This window comes from Necator americanus, chromosome II (genome assembly GCF_031761385.1).
Source record: "Necator americanus strain Aroian chromosome II, whole genome shotgun sequence".
NCBI classification, from domain to species: Eukaryota; Metazoa; Nematoda; class Chromadorea; order Rhabditida; family Ancylostomatidae; genus Necator; species Necator americanus.
Window position 1 is genome coordinate 16,547,088 of NC_087372.1, and position 19,634 is coordinate 16,566,721.

At 42.8% G+C, this 19,634-nt stretch overlaps 4 protein-coding genes across 4 annotated transcripts; 1 reads left to right on the plus strand and 3 right to left on the minus strand.

The window, feature by feature from the left end:
• Window positions 1–357, minus strand: RB195_018094 (uncharacterized protein; the record flags this gene model as incomplete). Its single annotated transcript, XM_064185369.1, has 1 exon — window positions 1–357. One exon carries the CDS (start codon window positions 355–357, stop codon window positions 1–3), a length of 357 nt encoding a protein of 118 aa, XP_064041250.1.
• On the minus strand, window positions 293–8,839 carry RB195_018095 (uncharacterized protein; the record flags this gene model as incomplete). The annotated part of the gene is made up of 6 exons (XM_064185370.1): window positions 293–409; window positions 464–554; window positions 671–747; window positions 8,272–8,438; window positions 8,614–8,735; window positions 8,799–8,839. 6 exons carry the CDS (start codon window positions 8,837–8,839, stop codon window positions 293–295), a joined length of 615 nt encoding a protein of 204 aa, XP_064041251.1.
• A 3,004-nt stretch (window positions 8,840–11,843) lies between these two features.
• Window positions 11,844–12,338, minus strand: RB195_018096 (uncharacterized protein; the record flags this gene model as incomplete). Its single annotated transcript, XM_064185371.1, has 1 exon — window positions 11,844–12,338. The coding sequence occupies one exon, from the start codon at window positions 12,336–12,338 to the stop codon at window positions 11,844–11,846; it is 495 nt and encodes a 164-aa protein (XP_064041252.1).
• A 107-nt stretch (window positions 12,339–12,445) lies between these two features.
• Window positions 12,446–12,799, plus strand: RB195_018097 (uncharacterized protein; the record flags this gene model as incomplete). The annotated part of the gene is made up of 1 exon (XM_064185372.1): window positions 12,446–12,799. The coding sequence occupies one exon, from the start codon at window positions 12,446–12,448 to the stop codon at window positions 12,797–12,799; it is 354 nt and encodes a 117-aa protein (XP_064041253.1).
• Between the last annotated feature and the right edge of the window lie 6,835 nt (window positions 12,800–19,634).

Consider the following 19,634-nt stretch of genomic DNA (forward strand, 5'->3'; position numbering starts at 1 on the left):
TTACTGTTTTAGTAGAGCATAGGTGTACCGCGGGTTCCTGTCCTCCCACGCCTTCTCAAACTCCATCGCTTTTGACGTGCACTCGCTATCGCGATCTTGTTGCAGTTGACGACGCAGCTTCCTTCTAAGATGCTTTTCCTGGTTGAAGTCACCAGCACTGCACGCGACATATACAGAATTATACGTGAATTTTGTTTTCGCAGATGCAAAGGCAAACTTCTTCCGCGGCAATAGAACCGGGAGCGTTTCCCTTGCAGCGTCCTGGATGCACTTTGTGAAGGAAGCTGCATCGCTAAGCTTCTTCCTTGTCCGTACTCCAACATGAATAGACACACGTTGGCGGAATCCGACACCCATAATAACATGTTGCGCCAATCCTCTTCATCGGAGACGCAGCATAACGCATACCCTAAAAACTGTCTTTATGTACTAGATTTTTCTAAATAATGACAAGAAAACATACTCGGAATCCAGCATTGGTCGCTATAAGATACTTGTCGTTGGTCACCGACCTGACACATGACGGGATTTCCAGTCTGTTTAGAAGGCCTGTGCTGCAATATGCCCATATGCCTATAAAACGAAGGATGGGTATGCATAATACCGATATGTCCTACAACCAGAGGATATCGAAATGAAAAATGTAGTACTTCACTTTGTTGGCACTCACTTATCTTCGTCTTGCTGTTGAGACCTACTAGATATACTTCGCTCTTTTAAGTCCAATTCAAGTTTGCCGTTTTCGATCTAAAAAGAGAGCGACTAAGATAATTATATTAGAAGTACAATGCTGATTAAGTTGCTTCTTACCTCTTTATCGATTACGAATTTGTGAAATGAATGATGTTGTGTGATGCATGCGGGAGATACTTCTGACAACCTCTCCCGCACTCTTTCTATGATTTCTCCGCTCGATCTTCACGTAGGTAGTGCGCCTTGAATCTCGTAGCAACACATATTCTCCCTGATTGTTTCAAAGTTCTCGCATTTTGAACATCTGCACCATTCTTGCGTCCCCAGCCTTTCTTCTTGTTGTCTTGTCTAGTTTTGTTTCAAAAAGCAGACAATAACTGAATGGAGATACATTTGCTAATACGCCAACTGTGAATAAGTAATAAAGTTTTCTTCATGCACTTCTGCTATTCTTCCTGTCTGTCGAAGTGATTTCGGTTACTATCCAAAATCATGTGTCGGAGGTCATACTATGCATCTTTTCCTTCCTTAGCTTTCTTTGCATCCCACCTGTTGCCCTTCTCGTTCTCCCATCGTTCGTTCGAGAAATTCGTTCTTTCAAAAATGATATCGAATATTTCTGGTTCCGAATTATCCATGGAAACTAGACAAGGGATTCCGCTACTTCCTTCCATATTAAAAAGCTTCTGGAATGCTATGCTGCAAAAAAATTGCTTGAGGAACGTGTAAGATCAACAACGTCAGCTACGAAAGAGGTCAATTTTTAAAATGGTGAGGTGGTGAATTTGTATGAGGTTGTAAATGTCGTGAAGAAGGACAAATCCTCCAAAAATTGGGTTAACAAGTAGTGGGGATGATGCGGAAAAAGGAAGAATGAGTTCAAATGTAATTTATGAGTATATTTAGTCTATTTGTTAATTAATTTACCTATATATATTTATATATAATCTACCAGTCTGAATGTCCCGCTAAAGCCGGAATTCAGACTTTCTGTGATTTTAGCATCGCTTCTTTTTATTATAAATTAAGGCGAAAGATTACAGAGTTTTCCTTCTAGACCCGTCAATTCTACATTTGGAGAATATTTAACCCAACAGTTATCACAGAATGATGTTTTAAAATAAAATCACGCAAACAACATCATCATACTGATAAAGATAAGTTCCACATCAGATCATGTAAACTGCTGGGTACTATTTAAGCAGCCGTTTGTGTCGGTGTTTCCACTTTTTGAGGAAGGCATGCTACCAAGTTGAGGCGAACATGCAAAGAAATAGATACGTGGAGGATCCATAGAGGTGTAATACAACACGTACAGTGGCCATGGATATGAAACGATAGCAACGTCTAATTTAGCTTTCGCGACATCCATATGAAGCTATTGTGCACCAATCTGACGCCGGCGGACCTGTCGCACCCCCTTCCATAGGTATCTGGCGCCGGCGCACCAATCCGACGCCGGTGGACCCCTCTCACACCATTTTGTAGCCATCTGGCGCTGGCGCACAAATCCGACGCCGGTGGACACGTCGCACCCCAGATTATAGCTATCTGGCGCCGGCGCACTAATCCGACGCCGGTGAACCCGTGGCACCCCATATTATAGCTATCTGGCGCCGGTGCACCAATTCGACGCAGGTGGATCCGTGGCAACCCCTTCTAAAGGTATCTGACGCCGGTGGACCCGTCGCACCCCATATTATAGCTATCTAGCGCCGGTGCACCAATTCGACGCCGGTGAACCCGTGGCACCCCATATTATAGCTATCTGGCGCCGGTGCACCAATTCGACGCAGGTGGATCCGTGGCAATCCCTTCTAAAGGTATCTGACGCCGGTGGATCCGTCTCAGCCCATTTTGTAGCTGTCTGGCTCCGGCGCACCAACTCGACGCCGGTGGACCCGTCGCAGCCCACCTTGTAGCTATCTGGCGCCGGCGCACCAATCCGACGCCGGTGAACCCGTGGCACCCCATATTATAGCTATCTAGCGCCGGTGCACCAATTCGACGCCGGTGAACCCGTGGCACCCCATATTATAGCTATCTGGCGCCGGTGCACCAATTCGACGCAGGTGGATCCGTGGCAATCCCTTCTAAAGGTATCTGACGCCGGTGGATCCGTCTCAGCCCATTTTGTAGCTGTCTGGCTCCGGCGCACCAACTCGACGCCGGTGGACTCGTCGCAGCCCACCTTGTAGCTATCTGGCGCCGGCGCACCCATCAGACGCCGGTGGACCCGTCGCACCCCACAATACAGCTATTTTTCGCCGGAGCACCAATCCAACACCGGTGGACCCGTCGCATCCCCTTCTATTGGAATCTGGCGCTGGCGCACCAATCCGACGCCGGTGGACCCGTCGCACCCTCTTCTACAGGTATCAGGCACCGGAGCACTAATCCGACGCCGGTGGACCCGTCGCAACCAATTTTATAGCTATCAGATCCCGGCGCACCAATCTGACGCCGCGTGGACCCGTTGCACCCCCTTTTTCGAATTTCGTGACACACAGACAAACACACACACATACACACACGGGGACTAAGCTCGTTATTATATATTATGATCATGATCATGATCATAACCATTATATTGGTTTATATAAATGCATTTGATCTTACAAACATTGCAGAAGCAACGACATCACAATGAAGCAATAAAATCACATGTAAGTTTACTTTCTTGTGATTTTTTTATTTGTGGTTTATGAGTTCACATATTTTTCTCTTATATTCTCGTGCTGAACGTTTCCATACAGATTTCTATTGTGCGGTTTTTCCCGATTGAACGCGATATCTTCAACAATTTTCTTCTTTTTCACGTTTCCTTTGACATCGTTTGCAAAGCCTTCTATCATCCTATGTTATCATATCATATCATCCTATGTTGTCGCATGTAAATGATCATGCAAACCATTTTATGCTCTGAATTGGAAGCTTGGTGCGTACTGGTAACGTTGTAACATTTCGTTTTGGAACAAACATGTAAGTTTGAAAGCGAGTCATCATCTCATTTTGTTCCTAACCAAGTTGGTTGAACTATTGTCTCGGTGTGTGTAGCCTGCACATCCAGGACCGCATCTGACACTAGTCGGATCTTTCGCAAAGTTTGTAATTTGTGCGTTTTTCTGAAAAAGTAAGCTAATAAAATAAGTAAACGCAAGCGAAACCAGGTGAAACAAGAAAAAAAGCAAGTTGGTAGCAAAAGGGAGGCGAAGAGATTGGAAAAATTTCATAAAACAATGAAATACCAAGGCAAAAACAATGAGTATCCTAACAGGGGATCCTCATTGATGTTCGACCGCTCGCATTTGGATGAAGCCCGGATGTCGCGTTGCAATTGATTTCGTGAGTAAATGTGTTGTCGTCCACGCCATTTTTTTGCGACTATTAGGAGAGAATGAGCAGAGGGTCATACCCGTTTCTGTAATCCATTTTTCCTGGAGTTTCCGTACCACATCAAATTCGTGATACGTTGCCTTTAAACAAGGCGCATGGGAATACTCAAATGTATTATTCCACCGTCAAAAAGAAAGTCGTTCTCTGTGACGAATGTTGGAATGTATTTATTATATTGGTGAGCAGAACAGTTGCCATCAATGTGATCCAATGAAAGAGTAGGCAGAGCGTTGTCTGCCGGAGTCGTTATGCCGACTTATACAAGTCGTTATGCCACGAAAATAACCATAACAGCGAACGGTAATTTATACCACACCCCTTATCTATCGTCGGGGTCGATGATGGTGGGAATGAGGGGTGGGGGAGGGACGGTGCGAAGGGGACACTCAACTGCGCGCGCCTTTCTGGAAGCCCCTTTTTTTTCTGGAAGCTCTTACTAACTTTGGCTCTCCATGTCATAAAACCTCTAACAGTTGAATTCTGGAGAACCGAATTAGCTATTCAATTCCAGAAATATGTGAGGACGCAGATGAATTCCTCCTCCCCTCCTATATCAGCACCGGAACGACTACGATTCTGTGATCTTTGCAAATCTGCAATTCTAAAGTGATATAGAGCTGGAGGACATATTGTATATCTGGGGAAAAAGCACAGAATAAGAGTAAGTACGTAATCACACAGCAGGAGTACATAAGAACCAATCAACATGATCACATGAAGGATAAGAATAAAGCAAAAGTGTCTGGCGTTAATCAGTCCGCTCGGGATGCGCCACCGCGTTCATTTCAATTCAGAATCGTTTGAGGTTTACGGATGTGTAGCTGGCCCCTACAATGCCTTGTGGAGGCTAGCCGATGTGTCAAGTCGTTGTTTTGTTCCTCCCAGGTATCTATTCACCGACTCCGCAGGGATGAAAGGCTTGGAGAGCACTAGGGTGGATTTGAACCTCCGATCGATCGTGCAGGCAGCGGAACCTCTAACCGACTGCACTACACCCGTCCTATGAACACATAAACCAAAGAAATCTTTAAGAAGAAAAGTGACTTGGCAGATACTGGAAGACTGAAAAGACGTGGTAACCAAAACCAGAAATATTATTTTGTATGGCGTACGTATTTTCGGGAAAACTACTCAATGCGATTAGGGGATTTTCCGTTGCTTTTAAGTTAGGAGTAGGCTCAGTTTCATACTTGGACAACCATAACAAAATCTCATCGATTAACCTCGTACAAGAATTTCTCGGCTCATTCAGTACGGCTAGAAAGCTGGTGTCTCATCACGGTTTCAACAATTTTCGGATTATCTGTTAAATGAAGAAGTTGTCTACCACTGTGACAACCAGGCAGCCATCGCTATAGTAACCAAAGATAGCACGAAACCGTACGTTCAAATTATTGCGCAACACATTTAAAAACTTAGCGATAATTTACCTACTGAGATAGAATTGGATGGATTTCACGAGAATTCAACACAGAGGCTGACGAAGCCTCCAGAGAGATTGATTTAGATGACTGATGTATAAAACACGAGATTTTTGAAGAACTGCACAGAGTATGGAGGAAGTGTACAATGGACATATTCGGTAGTACTGCTAGTAGAAAATACGAAAGATTCGTTTCTAGGTACCAAACCACTCAGCGATGGCTCATAGTGCTCTCTTGCCACAAGTGGAAAGATGGTGGACCATTTATCTCGACTGGTGAGTTACTGTTCCTTTTCTTATCGCTCAGACTCTGTCGTTTACCAAAGCAAATAGGACTAAGCGAATATTAGGGTTTCCAGTGTGGACCTCACATAGAAAGTCTATTATATTATCCGCAGGTTATCCGCTTTTAAAAGGAGGCTTTCCTTCATTTACTATTGCGCAACACATTTAAAAACTTCAGAATTCAAAAAAAGAATGACTTGATTTCGACTTTGCATTAGCCTCGATCTCTTTCCTAACCCCAACGGGCTTCACCTTTTCCGCTTGTCCAATGGAATTTAAAACGTAGGGTTTGCCGTGATGCTTGGGAGGGAAAGTGGTGTTTAGAATTCAGGTGGACGCGTGCGGACGGATGCGTCCGCCTGTGATTGAGGGGGTGGGTGTGGGATATTCCGGCTTTTTCGTCAGCCCAAGTCTCTCCCACCCATCCTAATTACAAATTTACGGTTTTATTTCAGTACAAATACTAAGCATAAGCTTTGAATTAATAGCAATTACAAACCCTATAATAGATCTGGTTCTCAAGAGTATTAGTCCCTGTCCAAACTAATGGGAATAAGAGGCAGGTAATAGTAATGAATAAGGGCAAATCCAGGGGAGCATCAACAGGATAGGACTGGTTACGCGAATATTATCCATTTGCGTAAACCTGAGCCAAGCTAGTGGTACGGTAACGATACGGGGGCCAACAGGCCCACGAGGCATGTCTCCCATCCACAGGCTCGAGCATCATATTGTTCATAGATATGGATACATTTGACGAAGACAGGGAGCAGAGTACAACCATTAGTAGCGATAAGTGCTTCAGTGGGTGCCGGGATTAGTCAATGTGAATTGTAGGAAACAGCATGGGCGGAGTAGAACAGCCTACCTGGACGGACGGGCCGTGCGCCCAGAATACTGATATCAATGATATGATCTACTACACAACATAGTGGCACACAAAAAGAGGCTATGCTTTTCAGAAATGACAGAGGCTCCTGCAGGATCGCTGGGGAGAATACAGCGGTTGCGGCCGATGCAGAGTCCGCGAAGAGGCTACGCTTCGCAGACCTTAACTGGGAGCCGCTTTAGTTCCTATGAGGAACGTTGGAACGCTCGTCAATGTTTACGTTCTGGTCTCTTCAGCTACCTTCTCGTTGGTTTCATTTGAATAGGCAGTCGAGGAGAACTCACCGGCTTTCGACCGCTGCGCAGCTGGGTGCGGCGTATGTACAGAGGTTGCGCGTTTTGCGCGTTTGCAACTGGAATCGTCGCGAAAAACGGGGCCTTTCAACGCCGTTTTCTTTGCAAGGATTAGGGAAAGATTAGCGGAACCACCCCTGATCCCACAATCTAAAATCCGTCTCTACTTTTTCCAGTTTCCAGTTTCCCCTCACTACGGCAGATTCGTGGTATGCTGCCTACAAAGGCCTCCAAAGGCAGCATACCACGAATCTAGGTTGGTACGGATTTCAGGTGGAGTATCCGTATACGGGGACGAAGATTATGTAGACCTGGGTGGTTCCGCTCATCTCTCCCTGAATCACTGCAAGCAGCCGGCCCCTGAATGCTGTTTTGCACGATGCCTTCTATTGCAGCGGTCCAACCTTGCATGCGTAGCGTCCCCTACTGCCTATCGGGGCAGTCCGAATTGATTTTCGAAGAATTGTAGGGCGGGAACGTACAAGAGATTCGACGGAAAGGCCAAGACCGGCTCTGTGGACGAATAAACTTTGCATTTATCTGGGCCGGAACCTTGTTCAGTGGAACATTACCGAAAGGCAAAGATCCTGGCAACAAAATGTGTTATTTATCATGGAGCACTAACACAAAAACGTGTTTTACACTAATTCTCAGTCGTACTTTGCTGGTACGAATAGTAAGATAGTCATTAATTCTGGTAGTTGACCAGTTTTATTGCGCACAGATGAGCTAATTAATTAACTAATATCAAAAAAATTTATCATATCAGTTAACTTTATTCACAGCTATTTGTTGCTTTCTATGTGTGCTCTAAATCACGAACAACAACAGTTAATACTTACTCACATAAACTGGATAAAACTCGAAGTTTCTAAAAAACTTATTACTTTTCATCTAAGTCATGCGCTAGCACTCACTCTTCAGATGTCGAGCATGTTTTCAGAACCACGAATAAGACGAGTGATTTCACAATGAAGTTTACTAGCTCCTACTCTTGTGACAAGCTCTGTTTTTAAAGGCTACTACTTCATTTCACATCGAGTTCTCAGCAATATCCAGAACCAGTCGTTCTTGCAAATCCTCTCTTTGTTGAACCACTTCGTTCTTAAAGCACGTAGTGTCGACTTCACGTATCATCTAAATTGAAGGTAGATGCGGTTCCCGTCGAGGGCATGCAACCGAACTGACGCGATGCGCCGGCTCCTGTCGCCGCACCTGCGTCTCTGCCATGGACGCGTCGCGGCAGCGCGGTTGATCATGTTTCTGCAATTTGAATAGCTCGTGTAAATTACCTCTAGATAAGGGAGGATTCCGAAGAGTGTCACAATCCTGTCTATTACGGCTCCATGGTCAAGTTCCGGGTTATTGTGTTTCACAAGATTTACTAGAGCCGACTGATATTTTCTCAAAGCAGTTTCTATTATCACACTGTCAAGGGGTTCAAAACGAATGCATGATGCTAAAAAAAAAAAATTATTTTTGATGAACACTGGATTTCTTTTGGGTTTTTCTACACTTTTGAGTTCCACTAACGGCTATGATATGACAAATCAAAGTGAACGCTACCTACGCTAAGCCTGTTTTGCTGCTGTCATGCACATCTGTTTATAAAAAATCGAAAGTGCACAACTAACGCTGGAAGAAAATGGCCAACTTCAGAAGCAAATACTCTTCTCTGGTCACATTTAGTCTTCGAAACGTTGAGACTACATGAGTGCGAAGGATCCGAGCAATAGCACCGATGTAGAGTCCCACACTGAACAACCACTTTGATCCTTCAAATTCTAACTTCTTCGCTCTCTTATTATTTTAGACAAACCTTTTTATTACAGAAAATAACTTTTTCGATGTTATCAACATAAAAGTAGTCGCGGAAAATACGCAAACTGGCCACATCTATCGAAATATCTCGGAAGATATGAGCGAAACAAAATACATGCTGATTCAGAATTAGAAAGTTTTTCCCAAGAAAAAAAGATGCTGGGCGTGACACGTGTTGCATCGGAGTGATGCAACGCCTACTCTGTGAAGGCGAAAACTGAGCTTTCTCTTCAGTAGAAAAGCTGCTCTTCATTCCTTTTGTGGTGTTTCGCTATTTCTTCTGTATATCTGTATAATAGTGCAAGAGTAAGATTACGGAGTCTCAGCGCAACCCTTTTAAATAATAATAATAATAATAATAATAATAATAATAATAATAATAATAATAATAATAATAATAATAATAATATTATTATTATTATTATTATATATTATTATTATTATTATTATTATTATTATTATTATTATTATTATTATTATTATTATTATCATTACTATTATTATTATCTATCACTGGTTTTGTTTCTGAGACGCCTTTGACATTTTAGCTTGTAGAGATTCAGATTTTGTGCCTTTTTTCGTACATATGTAAATGTCGCATTCGTTGTGATCGTGTTCGCGGTGAAACCTAAAACCATTCTCACACAAGGTATAACTGCGCACACTTACTCAAAAAGTGGAGGAAAAGTACAATTCCTACCAAGTGAAGTCTTTGAGGAGATGCTCTGGCATCAGGAGAAATTAGAACTGGTGAAATAGGTGTTTAGTTATTTCTACGACTATGAAGGAAGGAGCAAAATAAACGAAAACTTGTGAAATAAACTGATGAAAAGGGAATTCTGTACGCCTTGCCACCAAGACACAACACGATTTATGCCGACATGTCTTTATAAAAGAAGAAGTAAATCGACGTTGGTCAATTCCTAAGATTTTGAGGAAGCGGCTAAGGAAGCATGGGACTTAGCGATGATGCTCGCGAAACCATAAAGGCAGCAGATCACGAAGTTGACGGCGTTCGGTTTTCGTTTCGACAATATAGAGTTAAAGTGGTACGAGTATCAGCGTGGCTGCGCTCGTTTTCTTCGGGTCGTTCTGAAAAACGGAGTGGAAGCCTTAATTCCTACGAGGTACGTTAGAACTCGTCACATTTGTAGACGCTCCGATCCCCTCAGCTGTCTATTCATTGATGTCATAGGTTGAATAGGTTAGAGTGGAGGCTTCGTCTTCGGGCGCTCGCTCGTGGATGCGGCGCGTGCACAAGAAAGAGACTTTCTTATATATCTCGTAGGAATAAACGCCTTTCTACGGAGTTATTCAGTATCTTCGCGCTCGCAAGCTACAACTCGAACTCTATATTGTCCCGATGTCGTCAATTTCATGATATGGTCTTTAATTTAGCAGAGTACCACCTCTGTGAGTGGTGGGATTAACACGTTAGATTCATTGCGCGATCGAGCTGCCTGCACAAGGACGCATGGTACAACGCCTCTGGCGTCACTGACGGCGACCCCAAGCTCGACCTCAGCACGGAGCCTCCCGAAGAAAGCGACGACTAGACTAAGCTATGTGTTACCCGTTCCGTTGGTTGAATGTCGCTTCCACTGCGCGACGATTACTCTATTGACTCGCCATACTGTATTGACTTAGCTGTAGTTACTTACTGAACTGAACTTATTTAGTAATAACTGTATTCACATACTTAACTGTGTTCACTTACATTTTATGCCGTCCGGCACACCCCTGGGAAACCAAAAAATCAGTAATTGAAAGTATGTTTAAGACAGCTGCAACGGTTTCATTTGCGGCCTTTGAGCTACGGGATCAGATGTGAGGGGCATTGTTATGGTTACTATTAGCGGCGCAACTCTTTCAGCCGGTGGTCCGCTAACATCGCCATTTTATGGCTATCAAGCTGTGCGCTAACTCTGGTCCCCTTCTGTGACGTTGTTCTTGAGTAATCTGTTTGCTAATTCACATCTTGTGGGATGATGAGGCGTTTGAAGAGGTAAGTTACACTTATCTTTGATTTTCCAGGCTCTGAAGAAGTTGTCGACGCTGAAACGTTAGCTAGAATAAAGATCGATAGTAACCTTATTTCCGCTCAAAGAAAGCAGTACACGATTCAACTTTAATATATCACCTGAAATTTCGATTTTCTGATTTAATTTATTCTTATTTTTCCGGAGCACCTAAATGTAGTTCCAAGTACGCTAAAAGAGGCATTTCTAACACCACTTTTTTGTGATTTATATGCAGTGAAATGAAGTTTACGTACAGATTAGGATAAGAATAACCCACTTTTCATCTTGATTTTCTCCTTGATTGAAACAAAGCCCGCTGCCAAACACAATGCCGTCGTAACCACTTCTGTATGTCCAAAATGAATACATCAATAAACTAATAGTGTTTGCTTGACGAGCAACTAATTTAATCTAAAACACCTCAACACCATTGAAGAGGGAGTACTGTACCGTGCTGTATTTATCCACACTTAAGCAACTTGCCTTTCCTTGAGTATCCATAAATCTCAGTTCGGGTATTCCAGCCACCCATTCAAAATAATGAGAAATATTACGACACCACAAGGTTCTTATATTTCTTAACGATAATTGTCGATAGTTGGTTGCAAGAATCTACAATTTTGGCTTTTCTTTACGTAGTGCAGCTTCTGTCTTCCAGAATAAAATTTATGGCTATTTGTGTTCGCACGTGGATTTTCATAGTGGTATGCCTTTAATATGGGGAACGAATGGCTGCGAGGCTTTTTTGCTCGGAGGAGGACAGAAAGGATCAAACAGAAGGGGTGCAGCAATCGCCGAGTCGAACAAGCGTTCCACGACAACAACCGTTGGAAGTTGTTCGCTTTTCATGTTATAGCTGTAATGGGTGCGGAAAAACTCTAATGCTTCATATGAGGCCATTCCTAATATTCTTCTTGTCTTTGCGGAATCTAAAAAATCTTCTTTTCTATTAGGGTGTTCGGAAAGTATCTGCCGAAATACGGCAAAATTTCAAAACAACACAATTTTTTAACAACATTTTATTATTCGACGATATAATCTCCATCAACATCGACAACCTTCTGCCAACATCTCGCAAGATCACGGATTTCTTTGGCGTAGAACTCCGGCGACTTGGAGGCGAAGAAAGCCCGGACGTCATTTTCGAGGTGGTCACGATCATCGTATCGCTCCTCTTCCAAGTGATGCTGAAACGATCGGAGGAGGTGGTAGTAGCTCGAGGCCAGATCCGGGCTGTACGGTGGGTGCAGTAAAACTTTCCATCCGAGCTTCAGAATTTTCTGGGAAGTGTTCCTCGCGATGTGAGGGCGCGCGTTGTCGTGCAGCAGTCGAATGTTGTCGAGCTTCAAGTGCTCCTTGCGGATCTTGTCGGCCAGTCTTTGCAGTTGAGCGCTGTAGACTTCGGCAGTAACTGTCGTGTTGTCCGGCAGCAGTTCGAAACGGTAGATTCCATGAACTCCCCACCAGACGCTCAGCATGATCTTCCTCTCATGGATTTCACCACGTAGAGGACCCATTTTCCATCACCAGCAACAATGGTGTCCAGTCAGTCGAGTCTGCGGCTTCTGGAAAGCAGCTGATTGCAGATGTCCAGGCGTTTTTGGCGGTTGCCGTCGCTCAACGTATGTGGGAGCCACTGACCGAGCTTCTTCACCATTTCGAGAAATCGCAGTCCATTGCTCACGGTGAACAGCGAACAGCTAAGACTGTTAGCAAAATACCGCACACCTTCATATGGATGTTGCTCCGCCAGATTCTTCAGTTCGTCGAACGATATTGCAGTCGGTCGACCAGAGCGAGGCTCATCTTCGAGTTTCTTGTTTCCGGCTTTGAAGCGATGGACGCACAGACCGCTCAGAAGGGGCTTCAGTGCCGAATACTCGACTATAGCTTCGATGGGCTTCAGCAGCGGGGTGGCCAGATTCGAACTCGTAAATACGTACGTGTCGAATATGAGTGGAATGTTCGGCCATTATAGGATGAAGTAGGCAAGGAAGAGGGAGCCAGGTATGTTATGTGTATACAAGTGGTAGTGTCCTTATATAATATATTCAAAACGGGAACTTCCAGAACATCTCAGAAAATCTGCGCTACTGCGAAATTTTCGGCAGATACTTTCCGAACACCCTAATAAAAATGACTCCACCTTTATGCTCTCGATGAAGAAAAAGAAATTGATTTTTTCTTCATCGCGCTGGTTTTTTATAGAATGCTCTAATCCAGGAAGAGTCGAAGAAAAAAATTAGAAAAACCGTACTAACTGGTAATCTCGTACAGATGTTCTGGGGGAAGCGAAGAGCTTCTTCCATCGACATATCTAAGGAATTTCTGAATGAACGTGGGTAAAAGCTCTCGTGTGGGGCATCACAATATCTGAATTGATATATCATTATCTTACTTTCTTGTCCTTTCTTTTCTGCATAAGGAAAACTTTTCTATCAATCGAAGTTTCATCACAAAAACTGATGTACAGTCTTTCATGCATTTTGATCCGAACAGTTACGCTACGCTTTTCCCTACCTGTTAAGAATTCCTCGTGCATAAAAAAGAAGGTTAGCTTTATGTGCATTTCGCGTGATTCTTCATATGTGATATCACTGATGTGATATCTGTTTGACAATGATGAACGATTTTAATTCGGTGATGGCATATAGCGAGCAGCGAATTTTTCGGAAAGATGCGAAGAACTAATGCTTAAGATGACTTTAACTCGGAAAGAAAAGGAAATTAATGAAAGTAGACTTTCATAGATGTTGTGACTGATTCGACCTTCTCTTAACCGTCACGAATCAGATGCAACATTCTATACTGTACTTCTAGTATAAACTTGTATGGGATGTACAGTTGAGCGATATTTAACGAAAATTGAGTTATATGAGGTTCAGAAATATGGGCATCTAAGTACAAGCGTACTAAACATTTCCTCACATTTCTAGTTGGTCGAATTTTCCGAGCAGCTGCTGAAGGATAGAATCTTGGGAAATGTTCATAGCGAATTGATAACCAAACAGTGATGAAGGCTGAAAAACTGGGAACATTCTAGCTTGTGGTTAGTAACAATAAAAATCAGATGTTCTTCTTGATGAGATGCACACACAAAACGTCTTTCTTCAACTGCGAGTTGAGGTAGCTGTTCATCTTCCTCTTCCCTCTCGTCAACAGAATGAACTCGTTTACGAGGTGTCAGAGGCATACTGAAACAAGTGATCAGCGGAACAAGATTGAAGGCATCACCCCACGAATCTGGGGTGGTACGGGTAATGCCTATACGGGATCGTAGATTGTGCGGAAGAGGGTGATTCGGTTCATCTCTCCCTGTATCAGTGTAAAAGGACGACGCTGGAACGCTGTTACTAAAGACGGTTTCTGTTGCAATGTGCAACCCTTGTGCCCCGCCCCGCCTGCGATTCGTTGAAAACCATTTGAAAACTCATTCGGACGAATCGCAGGTGGGACGGGGCACAAGGGTTGCGCATTGCAACACAAGCCGTCGTAAGAAACAGCGTTTCGTGTTCGTTCGTTTTCACTGATACAGGGAGAGATAAACCGAATCACCCTCTTCGCCACAAGCTACGACCCCTATAGGCATTACCCGCCTGAAACCTGTACCACCCCAGATTCGTGGGATGATGCCCTTAATATCCACGTACTATGTATTGGTTGAGTGAACAGAACTTCGTAACCACCTCTGTCGTGGACTGGACACGGCTGAAAAGGATGGAAAATTCAAGACCAACGCAGAAATTACAGCGCTGTTATTACTCCACAATAAATCCGAATTACTAATGTGATTTCTAGGAATTTCTAGAGTTTGAGCGAGTACATAGCTGTGCTGTGCACTCTCTCAAGCTTAAGAACAATTGCTGTAAGCAAGTTTCGGTTTATTTTAACACAAATTCGTTGTGCTCCCACTGCAGTACACCGTATATTCGGGAATGAAAGGTGAAAATTCACCGTTGTTGAACAAATAGCCATGGAGAGAAACTAAGTGAAAAGATAACTTAACGAAGGAGCCCACAAGTACGATGAAAAATGCCTAGTCAGAGATTTGTTAGCAATTAAATACTGCCAATCGCATCCTCATGAAGAAATCCGGTCACCATTTGCACGACTTAGCATAATCTTAGATTTCGGCTTAAGGAGCTATCAGTTTTAATTAAGAGCAGCGTATCACGAAATTGATGTAGTGTAGAAACCTAATGGAAGATAGAGTTGGAGGTGTAGAGTACGAATATGAAAGGCGCAGCCCCGGCCGGTTTCCCCTAACCGTCCGAAAGAAAACGGCGTTCATTCCTGAGATGTAAGCTGGAACGCTCCATTTCCAGGTGCGAGCGGCCAGAAACCAATGAGTTCTCCTCAGCACGCTTTTCAAACAATATCAGCGACTAGGCTGCTGAGAGAACCAGAGCGAGTACAAGGATGGTGCGTTCTAAAGTACCTCGTAGGAGCAAACGCCGTTCTTCACGACCACTAGTAGAAATTGAATGTGACCAGTACCATACCCACAATCTACATCCCGAACACTCTATGCTCCATTAGGTTTCCACACGACGTCAATTTAGTGATACGCCGTATTTGAACGTCAAAAAATAAAAGCTGGATTCGAAAAGAACAGCAGTAGATTATTCATAACCTACTCTCTGAGCACGTGATTTACCAATGGCAAGAGGAATATAACGGTAATGTAAGAAAGGAGAAGTTTCAGAAAAGTATCACGTAAACAAAATTACATTCAAAAGAAATTAGAGAAGAATAAGAAGAGTTCGAACAATTTCATTTAAATCCATTGATGTGATTATGGTGTTAATTCAAATAACTTTTTATAAAATAAATCAGGGGAGCAGTAAAATTAGTAGGATTTGAAATAAAACGCATAATTCCTGAAGAAAAGCGTCAGCTCATCTACACGGAAATTATGCAAGTACAACTGTATCTTTTTTTTTACATTTCACTGAACTGCATGAAGCGAGATTTCGCTTATTTTTTGCTTGCATTTCTCTTCAATCCCCTAATCCTAAAACCTCTCATAACAAATAAATTGACCAGTCGTGCACTTCCTGAAAATGCTTTCATCATCGTTGCCATTATCCTTTTTCCACTGAACCATCATTAGACCTATTATCTGCCATGGAAACGTGTGATCGTAACTCTCTGAAGAGGATTAGAACCTTCATCGACAAGGAAGCGAACACGTCCTGAGTTACCATTAGCAATATTAACAATTTATGGACTTCTTGGCAAGTAGTAGCCAGAAAATCCTCACATTCAATCACGCTGCCGTAACTACAAAATTTCAGCCAAGTTTGTTAGTATGCGACAAAAATCAACAATAAAACGGTTAATGTACACTTAAAAACATATGTTGCAATAAATGAACATGGTGGGTAATTTGAAATCATAAACTTTGCTCTTAAATTCTGTTGAGGAAGGTGTATCATCTCTCTTTTCTCCAGTGTTTGTTGTTACTGTTATCTCGGACTCAGATACGGTCGGTTCAATATGCGCTGAAGACGGGTGCACTTGCGTAACTGGCCACGCACGCATGCTCTATAGGACTCTTCATCATTGCGGTCCAAGTGGAGGTGACGATAATGTTATCTGGATCGCTCGGTCCGCCGCACTGTTTCTAGCTCAGTCGCTCGCAAAACTTCAGCGGGCTCTAGGTCCTTTTAAGCCGACTATAATAGGCGATGATCTTGAACGCTAATATTTTTCGATTTCACCCGTAGAATAATCAAAGGTAGATTCCGAATGGTAAAATTAGTGGTGTGGACTGCGACCAAGTTTAAGAACGCCGAAACGCTTTGGAAAATCTCAAAAACCTTATAATATTTGATACAATGCTTCTGTGACTTGCTTCTTAGGCATAATCTGAGCACGTACGTACCATTTCTCGCGCTAGCACTTATGCTTTCGAGTAATGTAATGCTACAAGTGGATAAGAAAAATAAAGAATAAATTTAAGAATTTAAAAAGGGCAAGCATACATGGCGAGTCCAGGGCGAGCTGATGTTTTCAAACATATGTAGTTGAAAATGGCAACGTGGTGACCAGGGAGTACGTTTGACCTGAAGAGAATATGGGAAAGAGAGTGTGTCGAGCACAGAATATGCTTCCATTGCAGTAGGCCCGCCACTCGTCCGGTAGAACACACCCCACATTGCACATGAAAGTAAATATTAAGTGAATATATTCTGAAGCGTTAACGTGATACCTTCATGTTAAAATGGTGTGTACCTCTTCTTCTAATCTTCTTCAAATTTTAGGAGTTATGTGGAAATCGCCAGTTATGTGTTATCATCACATTGTTTTTCGTACGTGTTGTTAGGGGTTTTTTTGCTGTCATTTCATTAACATTGCAGATTCTGTTATGTCTCTAAATTTTACGGCATTTGGTTGGTAATCTCGTCGTGATATACGCAACATGACGAGACGGGTATGCCAATTAAACACCGTACTCACCTATTTATATCTTGATCGACGTGAACTCTGAGCTGGGCAGAAGGAAACAAGCGGTTGGGGAGCATATAGCATCACTGAGGATGTAACTAACTAACTAACTAATCGTAAGGCTGTCTATCGAAAAATATTAGCGTTCAAGATCATCGCCTATTATAGTCGGCTTAAAAGGACCTAGAGCCCGCTGAAGTTTTGCGAGCGACTGAGCTAGAAACAGTGCGGCGGACCGAGCGATTCAGATAACATTATCGTCACCTCCACTTGGACCGCAATGATGAAGAGTCCTATAGAGCATGCGTGCGTGGCCAGTTACGCAAGTGCACCCGTCTTCAGCGCATATTGAACCGACCGTATCTGAGTCCGAGATAACAGTAACAACAAACACTGGAGAAAAGAGAGATGATACACCTTCCTCAACAGAATTTAAGAGCAAAGTTTATGATTTCAAATTACCCACCATGTTCATTTATTGCAACATATGTTTTTAAGTGTACATTAACCGTTTTATTGTTGATTTTTGTCGCATACTAACAAACTTGGCTGAAATTTTGTAGTTACGGCAGCGTGATTGAATGTGAGGATTTTCTGGCTACTACTTGCCAAGAAGTCCATAAATTGTTAATATTGCTAATGGTAACTCAGGACGTGTTCGCTTCCTTGTCGATGAAGGTTCTAATCCTCTTCAGAGAGTTACGATCACACGTTTCCATGGCAGATAATAGGTCTAATGATGGTTCAGTGGAAAAAGGATAATGGCAACGATGATGAAAGCATTTTCAGGAAGTGCACGACTGGTCAATTTATTTGTTATGAGAGGTTTTAGGATTAGGGGATTGAAGAGAAATGCAAGCAAAAAATAAGCGAAATCTCGCTTCATGCAGTTCAGTGAAATGTAAAAAAAAAGATACAGTTGTACTTGCATAATTTCCGTGTAGATGAGCTGACGCTTTTCTTCAGGAATTATGCGTTTTATTTCAAATCCTACTAATTTTACTGCTCCCCTGATTTATTTTATAAAAAGTTATTTGAATTAACACCATAATCACATCAATGGATTTAAATGAAATTGTTCGAACTCTTCTTATTCTTCTCTAATTTCTTTTGAATGTAATTTTGTTTACGTGATACTTTTCTGAAACTTCTCCTTTCTTACATTACCGTTATATTCCTCTTGCCATTGGTAAATCACGTGCTCAGAGAGTAGGTTATGAATAATCTACTGCTGTTCTTTTCGAATCCAGCTTTTATTTTTTGACGTTCAAATACGGCGTATCACTAAATTGACGTCGTGTGGAAACCTAATGGAGCATAGAGTGTTCGGGATGTAGATTGTGGGTATGGTACTGGTCACATTCAATTTCTACTAGTGGTCGTGAAGAACGGCGTTTGCTCCTACGAGGTACTTTAGAACGCACCATCCTTGTACTCGCTCTGGTTCTCTCAGCAGCCTAGTCGCTGATATTGTTTGAAAAGCGTGCTGAGGAGAACTCATTGGTTTCTGGCCGCTCGCACCTGGAAATGGAGCGTTCCAGCTTACATCTCAGGAATGAACGCCGTTTTCTTTCGGACGGTTAGGGGAAACCGGCCGGGGCTGCGCCTTTCATATTCGTACTCTACACCTCCAACTCTATCTTCCATTAGGTTTCTACACTACATCAATTTCGTGATACGCTGCTCTTAATTAAAACTGATAGCTCCTTAAGCCGAAATCTAAGATTATGCTAAGTCGTGCAAATGGTGACCGGATTTCTTCATGAGGATGCGATTGGCAGTATTTAATTGCTAACAAATCTCTGACTAGGCATTTTTCATCGTACTTGTGGGCTCCTTCGTTAAGTTATCTTTTCACTTAGTTTCTCTCCATGGCTATTTGTTCAACAACGGTGAATTTTCACCTTTCATTCCCGAATATACGGTGTACTGCAGTGGGAGCACAACGAATTTGTGTTAAAATAAACCGAAACTTGCTTACAGCAATTGTTCTTAAGCTTGAGAGAGTGCACAGCACAGCTATGTACTCGCTCAAACTCTAGAAATTCCTAGAAATCACATTAGTAATTCGGATTTATTGTGGAGTAATAACAGCGCTGTAATTTCTGCGTTGGTCTTGAATTTTCCATCCTTTTCAGCCGTGTCCAGTCCACGACAGAGGTGGTTACGAAGTTCTGTTCACTCAACCAATACATAGTACGTGGATATTAAGGGCATCATCCCACGAATCTGGGGTGGTACAGGTTTCAGGCGGGTAATGCCTATAGGGGTCGTAGCTTGTGGCGAAGAGGGTGATTCGGTTTATCTCTCCCTGTATCAGTGAAAACGAACGAACACGAAACGCTGTTTCTTACGACGGCTTG